Below are 8082 nucleotides of genomic sequence, written 5' to 3'. Positions count from 1 at the left end.
GTGGGCGTCTGGCACGGGGTTTTCTGGCTTCTGGAATAACGATGTCGGCGAGGCCTTTGCAGAGCCTTGCGTGGCTGGCTAGCGATTCAGTGGCGTGGCTGTGACCCTCTGCTGACCAGGCGCCGGGCTGGGAAGGGGCCATAAGCTTACCCTCATTACTCAGCAAAGTGCAGGTGAGGCTCTGCACTCCGTTTTTTGGAAAGTCCCCGCGGTTTGGTTTCTCTGTCCTCCACCCCAGGCTGACGGATGGCGCGCTCAGCCCTGGGAAGGTCTCTCGGACAAATGACGTGCTCGGAGCCGTTCTTTTCGGTGTGCCGCAGCGCGGGGTTTGGAGCTGACAGCGTTCCAGTTGCACTTTGATAAAAATACATCGTTAAAATATGCGGTCTGTGTATGGTACACGCTGTACGCAGGATGCAGCTAATGTTTGACAAGACACCACAGCATTAATAAAACAGCGAGAAAGTAGGACGTGCTAGCAGCTTTGTTTGCATACTGATGAGGGAGCCTTCCTCTGCCTCCTCCCGGCTAGCGTGCTTTCTGTCGGAGTTTGGTGGGCCTCCCTGCTGCTGGGGGGGCAGGCGAACCTTTGGGTGACTGAGCTTTAATTCGGGGCTGTTTCTTCCCGAGGCCAGCGGGTCCTGCCGTTCTGCCAGTCCAGTCTGTTCGCTAGTCACGGTCTGGCTCTGAGCCGAGTGCGGCAGCGTAAATCAGCGCCGGCCCTCGAGTTTGTCCTGCCTGAAGGTGGGACGATTGCACCCGGCCTGCTCCTCTCCGGTTCTAATTTCAGGCAGAAGTCAAATGTCTGGCAGTAGTCTTTCGGCAATCGCCATCTCCCACGGAACCGATGCAGTGCAGGAGCAGGGACGGGTGTACTGCAGAGCACGTAGGGTGCTCCCAGGGCTGGCGGCTCCTGCAGCAGCCCCTGCCAGCGCTGACCCGCTGAGACCCTGTCAATAAAAAAGCAACAGATTAAAAAAAAAAAAAAAGATCTAAGTCCAAGAAATGAGCGGGCTTTATCTTAATGAATGTCCTCGTCTTTGAAAGGGACTGTAGGAAAAGAAACCAAACTGGTCCTAAAGTCACCCAAAGCTTTGCGATTTTGCTTCTTGCTGTAGGAGAACCCACGCTATTTCTGACCCCTGCGTCCTCCTAGGGAGGGGGTAAGGAATGTTGTAGCTATAATTGTGTTTGACTTGCTGCCTAGAAGGAGTCTTTAAAGTCAAGACACGCCGAAGAAGGGCGAGAGTCTTCCTTGGATTCTGACGCCGCGTGCCCCCCGACTCCGGTTCAAGTCCTTCCTGGAGATGCTGACAGTAGCCTGTCTGGCCAGCACAAGGAGGACTCCGATGGGAAACTCGCTGGGGATGAGCCACCGGGCCGGAAGGATACGGAAGGGGAAGGTGACATCTCCGCAGCTGATGAGCTGCCACAGTCTCAGGGGGAAAGGAGCGCAGCGGGGACAGATGTGCCCAGCGGTCCCGGGCAGCCTCGAGTTCCGTCTCCGGCTGCTGGAGCTGCCGAGGCGGATCAGCTGGCAAGCCCGGCTGCCGCTGCCGACACCAGGTCTGTTGATGAAAAGAGAGCGAACGAAAGGAGGGAAGAAGCAGCAGCTGATCTGCAAACAGACAGCAGGCTGGATGCTGGCAAAGTAAGAGCCCTGCCTGCATGGCTTGGGTTTGGTGTGGAAGCTGCTCTGGCTGTTCCCGTTGCTTTGTCAGGCCCCGATTCGGGAAAGCTCGGCAGGCACTGACTCATTTTCTCTTAAGGCAGCGTAAGCGCTTTCCTCCTCTGAAGGGTGTTCAGGGGGGGGGGGCACGAGCGCTCTGAATTCCCAGATCGGCGTCTTTAGCAAGGAGCTAGGAAATGATTCTGTTACGCACACACAAAGTGCTGTCCAAAGCAAGCGGCAGGCAAAAACCCTGAACTGTGACGCATGTTTCGAGTCTTGGAGGAGAAATAAGTCTCAGCTTTCAGAGCTGCCATCTGTACTGAGCAAGCAGGTTTCATAATGAAGTTCACACCAAGCCCAGCTGTCCGTGCCGCTTTGTTCCTCTCCTTCTGTTGTTTCTCGCAGCTTACGCAGGGACGGGGCAGAAGCGTAAGGCGCGCTGCAGCTGCGCTGCTCGCAGCCCTGCGGAGGGACGCGGCGGGGGGTGGGGGGCAGGACCAGAGCTGACGCTGGACCCCATCGGGCACGCTGCCTTCCAGCCTGCCCACGGCTGTTCCAGCGTGCTCGGGGAGGAGAACGGGCAAACCAGGGTATGGGACCATGCGGGAGGGGAACCATGAAGTGTCGTGAGATGCAGATGGGGTAACGGCCTGGCCCCTGCAGCTGGGGTGCCAGGCAGACGCACGCCATCCGCTCCTGCTCAGCGTCTTCCAGAAACGTTAGCGTATGAGATCGGAAAAGCGCTCCCTTTCCAACCTAGTTTCCTTCCTGCTGGTTTTGATGGTTTTTCTAGTTCCGTTGATGTGTAGTGCCTTTAGAATCATAGCATCGTTTAGGTTGGAAAAGCCCTTTAAGCTCCCCCAGTCTGTTCCCCTAACCCTGCCATCCCACCGCTAAACCCTGTCCCTGAGCACCTCGTCTGCCCGGCTTTTAAATCCCCCCAGGGATGGGGACTCGACCGCTTTAGGAAATGACAAGCTGTAAAACCGAGCCTGGAAAACACGCTCTGTCCCGAGGAGCTTGAAGTGAAAGGGTTGCTTTCCGAACGCTTACCCGCGTGCTCGCTCCGCGCGTCTGGGCAGCTCTGCTGGAGTCAGCCGGGCTGCGCGGTGTGCACGGGACGCGTCTCGGCTCACGACGCTGGGAGCACGGCAGTCCTCGCCGCGCTTGGGCATGGCGAGGTGTACGGGTAAAGTCCTTTGAAGACCATGGTACTGTTCCGTGTGGCTCTGCCCGTTTGCCTGGTGGGCTGGGGGATTCCCAGAGCTGCGGAGATCCTTGCGGAAGGAACAGAGGGCAGTAAGCAAATGTCCTTTATCAGGGGTAGTTGAAGAGCGCTTCTCTGCCCCCCCCAGTCCCATCCCCTGCCCTCCTTCCCCAGTCCTTTATCTCCCTGGAGTGGTGTCTTGTGCGTGTCTTGTGGGTCATGCCCCGAGTGGCCTTCCCTGTGATACTCAATCACCTTTTCTTCCCTACGTTAGAGAGGCCAGATTTGTCTTCCCAGTATCAGTTGTCGTCTTGTCGGAAACGCCTAGGTGAAGCTGCCGGGGTAAGAGACGTACGGGCTGTAACGCGTTTCTCCTCTCAGCTTTCAAAGGCATCCGAGACCAGCGACTGTGGGGAGGATTTGCAAGTTTCCAACCGCTCGGACCATGAGCTGATTCGGCCTACGGTGAGTCACGAGAAGCTCCGTCTCCCTTGGGCGTGGGCTTCGTGTTCCCACCTCCGGCAGTCCAGCTGCCCGACTCCTGAGCTCCTAAGCGATGACCTTGCAGCGGTGGCATGGGCCAGCGTCACCCTGCGCTTAGCAGGTCCGGCCTGTGGGTGAGGTGGTACCCTGCAAAAGTAGGTGGCTTAGAGCTGGGGCTGCACTCAGAACATTGCAGAAAGGAAAATAAGAAGCAAGGTACAAACTATGCTTTAAGGGACTCGGCAGCTTTTTCTAAGGGCGGTCTGTATGGCCGGGAGACCTGGCTCCTGAAGGTCCCGGAGGGAGAGCGTGCAGGAGGGTGGCCCTGAGACGGGGGGAGATGCCCATCAGCATCTCTTCCTCTCCCCAGGAAAGCGCCATTGCCATCTGCCAGTGGGAGCAGAGGCAGCACGGCCAGCGAATGGCTGAGAATATCATTATTTATCGGCGTCAGTACAAGCCTGCGTGTTGGCAAGCGGCTGCCGCCTCGAACAATACCTTTTGTAGCGCTCGCTTGTGGGCATGTGTGTGCACAGACGCACCCGCGCCGTGGGGGCAGCCGAGTGCGAGGCCCCCCAGATGCTCCGCCGGGAGGGAGAGGTATCTCGGGGAGCGAGGAGCCTGTGGGCAACTTGCAGGAGCTGACTTGTAGGAAAAAACTCAGGAACTCTGCAGCGGTGTCAGAAAGGAGAGCAGCAGAGGCCGCTTGCTTTGGCTGTACCGTGTGTCAGCCACGGGGCCGTGGCCGGTGGCGCGGAAGCCTGCACTGGCAGGGTGATGGAGCTCAAACCTCTAGCGCTACAGAAGGCTTGCTGCCGGTGGGACGGCGAGCGTGGATTCCAAGCTGCGTTCGGATTTTGGTCTAATCTGTCAGGGTCTCGGGTGAAGCCTGCGCATGCTCATGGGACACTGACCCTTTTCTGCTTTCTTCTCTAGGACTTGGCTTTCCAGAGTCGGCTCTCTGAGCAGGTCCTGGACGTGGGGCTTCTCTCTCCTGTTTTGGACAGCCCCACGGGCAAGGTAAGCGCCATGCGTGCCATCAGGGACCCACCTGTGAGCAGGCAGGGTAAAACGCCGTGTTGCGGTGCAGGGTGACGGCATTGGCGTAAGCGCTTGGCAGGGGCAAAGGGAGGCGGCGTGCTGCGTGCCCTGCCTGCGGCGGGGCCGGGACTAGAGCAGCACCCCCAGTGCCTGGCCTTTGCTGCAGGGGTGAGCTGCCCATAGCTACACAAGAACCTCCTCTTCGAGTGGAGGTGGCTCGGGAGGGCTCCACGTGCTCTTCCCCTGCCCCGGTGCGGGTGTGGGTAGATGGCTTTCCTGGGAATGGTGGGAAGCAGCCTCTGGTTTACTTTTTTCTTTTGCGAGTATATTTGTCCTTTTCTTAAGCAGATGGAAAGGATTTGTGTAACACAACTCGATAGCAGAAATGGGCAGACGAGGAGGTTGACTCCCTCTGACAGATTTTGGTAGAGGGAAGCTTATTTTTAAGCGTTTGGTTGTCTTGCCTGCTTGCACGTAGGGGGGAGATTGGTCCCTTTCAGTGAGTCTGCAGCACATGAAGGAGCGCATGTGAGCACGCACAGGTCTGCGCTTCCTATGTCACGTCAGCCCGGGACGTAGCTATGACGGGGCAGGTCTGACTGAAGGAGATTGCTGTTCCTCTCGAGGTTTTATCCTTGTCTTCTCAGCGTGCTGCTGAGTTGGCCCCACGTTCCCGCTGAGCCCCCTCAGCTCCCCCTCTCCCGCACCCTCTCGGCTCACCAGCGTGTTGGCTGGAAGACTGTGCCGTGCCGTGCCGTGCCGTGCCGCGCCGTGGCGGAGGGTGAGGCTCCAGCTGGGGTTACTCAGCCTTGCTCTGATTGTAAGTGAGTCAATCAGCTGCGCTGGAGGAGACCTCGAGTGGCAAACTCGCCACCTGCCTGGCAGCGAGGAGCAATCCAGTTTGCAGGGTTGTGCCTGGAGAACACACCTGGCCTCTTGTGCCTAATCATGAGCATAATCCGATGCGAAGGGAAAACAAAACATATGCCTGCTGTGCCCTCCCCTCTCCCTCTCGCCGCAGCACGGCCCCTGTGCATACAAATGTCTGGCTGGAGCAGCCACGTTCTGAGTTCACGACAGCCCTGTCGTGGGGAGAGAGGTGGATCTGAAGCGGTGCTCCCTGCGGGAGGCTCCTGTGTCCGCAGGCAGAGGCTAGTCCGGAGTGACTGCCTTGGGGAACGTCTCTGCTTCCACGTGGTGAGCTTGCCTTGCTTTGAATATATTGGCAAAATATTCCGTTTTAAAAAAAGACCCCCCCTGCCGGCTACGTGAGGACGGTATTGGCGGGGCTGGGTTAGCGTGTTTTGGTGGTGGCCACGGTAGCCGTGTGGGCTGCTCCCTGCTAGCCCTGGCTTCTCTGCTGGCCGGGGGAGGCTGCCCCTTTCACCCCTCACTTAACAGGCATTTAAAGGGCTTGGCATCCTGCTGTGCTGGCAGCGCTGCTGCGCCGAGGGTGATGGTGGTGAGGAGCTGGAAGCGGGCGGACGATCTAAGCTGAAGCCTGCTGCACATCCTGGAGATCCTCCTGCCGAGGGCCCTCGGGAGCTGCTGTGCTGGGCGCTGGGAGGAGACAGCCTGGTGTCTGCCATCCTGCTTTCTTGGGGCCACCAGACGGGCTTTGTATTGCGAGGGCGTGAGGTTCCCTCCGTGGGATGGCGCCTGGCGTTTGAGCAGGACGGAACGCTAGCAGCTTGCAGGGCTGGGACTGCTGGGGATGCTGAGGCTCCAGGGCAACGTCACGGGCAAGGCTCCAGGGCAATGTCATGGGCAAGGCTTAAAATCGGCCCTCGCTCCCTGCGGGCAGGTTCTGTCTCCACCTTCTCAAACGCGTGCAGAGATTCCTGCAGCCCGTGGCTCCTGGGGAGGGGCTGCCCTCCTGGGAAGGGGTCTGGGGCAGGAGCGCAGCGCTGGCCCCCTGCCTGGGCTCGCAGCGTTGCCCTGGGACTGGCTATCCCTATTCCCTGGAAGACCTCGTTCCCCATTTGTCTGGCTTCTTTCCTTTCACAGGCGGCAGTGACAGAGCCCGTTCTGAGCCAGGAAACGTCTGCTGAGCTCCTCGGTTCTCGGGAATTGAAGTCGTTATTTACACCGGGGCGGGAGGGCGGCTGGGAGGGGGAGCTGCCTGGGAGAGCTCTGCCCAGGCTGATGTGATGGAAGGTGACAGCACTTGCAGGGAATCCTTCTGCTGGTTGCTCCACTCAAGACTTGCATCAATTACTGCTGCTTTAATCCTGTGTTATTTTGGCCTTGCTCCACCGTACGCTCCCGCGTGGCAAGGGCTGAGCTCGCCTGCTGTGCCTGTGTCCCCAAGAATTTCTGAATGGGCTACTCTTCTGGGGACCAGCAACCTCAGCGGGGCGGGCGAGCCCGTACTGCTGTGTCAGGTGGGGCTGGGGGCTTGCGCAGGGAAGCGCTCCCCTCCCCGGCTGAACTGCCCAGTGTCCCTTCGCCTGTTCCTGCTGGGGGGCAGAGGTGCCTGGTGGCTGGCACGTGGGGAACGGAGCCGCTGACTATTTCATATTCAAATATCCGGGTATTTACTGTGTCACAAATAAGCCAAGGGAAGCTGCTCAGTGTGTTAGCAAGGGGGTGGCTTCCTCAGCAGCACCCAACCTGATGGGGCCTGGAGGAGTAGCCGGACATCCCCGGGGAGGTGTGACTGCGTGCGTACCGCCCTCGCGATCTGCCCGAGAGCCAGGGCGCGAGGCAGGACTGAGTCCCCTCGGGATGCCAGGCACAGCCAATACGTCCATCAATTTGCTTTATGGCCACAGCACACTATTTCACTTCGTGCGTGTGACGTTCCTGTTTGGTTGAGGAGATTTTTTTTCCCCCCACACTTGTCAGGTGTTTAGTGGTACTTGGATATCCAAGACCATCTTCGGGGAAAAACCCAGCCTGTGGCCAGAGCGCTGAGTGCTGGCAGGGAGTTCGTCTTCTGTACTGAAAAAGCAAGCCCCAGCCCATAGCCTAGCACCGCCCGGAGAGCTGAGCTCCCGGGCCTCCCCGTCGCGCTGTTGGAACCGTTCCCGCACGGCATTCCCGTGACGTTTGGAGACCCTTGGCTGCCTGCAGGAGAGGAGGCTGGCACATTGAGCTGGGCGTTCTGCAGCAGCCTGCGGGCGCTGTTGGTTCGGTGCTGGGCCGGAGCGGTGCTGCCCTTCAGCAGAACCACTGTGAGGTCCTGAGAGGCTTTGATGGGGAAGGAGCCAGCAAACTCCACACTGTTTGCTTTTACCTGCAGGCCCAGGAGCTGGGAGAAGAGGAAAAAGACCAAAGCAAAGCCAGTGTAGAGGAAGAGCAAAGCAAAAGACCAAAAGCTGCCGAGAGGTATGGTACAAACAGTCAGAGCCACAAGGGAGGTGCCGAGAGCTCCAGCTCCACGTGGCTTCCCTGTCCTGTCCGCCCCTGCTCTGCTCTGGTGACTGTACCCTGTGCAGGTGACCCCTGTAGAACGCCCTGAGACGCTGCGGCTGCTCGCAGGGTCTTCCCCACTAACCCTCTCACTTCTCCTGCCACCCCCTTAGTACTGTCTCAGCAGATTCCAGCTTTGTTTCAGCTGCTGGCTGGGTAGGCAGCAAAACCGCCCGCCTTGCCTTTCCTTTCCTTTCCTTTCCTTGTGACTGCCCCAGGTGTGGAGCTGGCTTCTTCTTCCCCACCAGCCTGCGGAGCTTCTTCT

General features: G+C 58.9%; 1 protein-coding gene across 5 annotated transcripts in view; it reads left to right on the top strand.

Annotated features, from left to right (window-relative positions):
- Positions 1-8082, top strand: part of CEP164 (centrosomal protein 164) — a 56776-nt gene that overhangs the window by 11156 nt on the left and 37538 nt on the right. For 4 of the 5 annotated variants that reach the window (XR_004841728.1, XM_035892491.1, XM_035892488.1 and 1 more), the window contains 4 exons: positions 1208-1651; positions 3261-3344; positions 4299-4382; positions 7648-7733. Coding sequence is in view for 4 of the 5 variants with exons in the window: in XM_035892491.1 (XP_035748384.1) it covers positions 1208-1651; positions 3261-3344; positions 4299-4382; positions 7648-7733 (698 nt within the window). In the remaining variant the exon portion in view is untranslated. The remainder of the gene's footprint in view (positions 1-1207; positions 1652-3260; positions 3345-4298; positions 4383-7647; positions 7734-8082) is intronic. The other variant, XM_035892490.1, reaches the window with a different exon arrangement.

The sequence above is a fragment of the Egretta garzetta genome, unplaced genomic scaffold (genome assembly GCF_000687185.1).
Source record: "Egretta garzetta isolate BGI_Z169 unplaced genomic scaffold, ASM68718v1 scaffold134, whole genome shotgun sequence".
NCBI lineage: Eukaryota > Metazoa > Chordata > Aves > Pelecaniformes > Ardeidae > Egretta > Egretta garzetta.
Note: the sequence above shows the minus strand (reverse complement) of the source record. Positions and strands in the feature narration are given on the sequence as shown.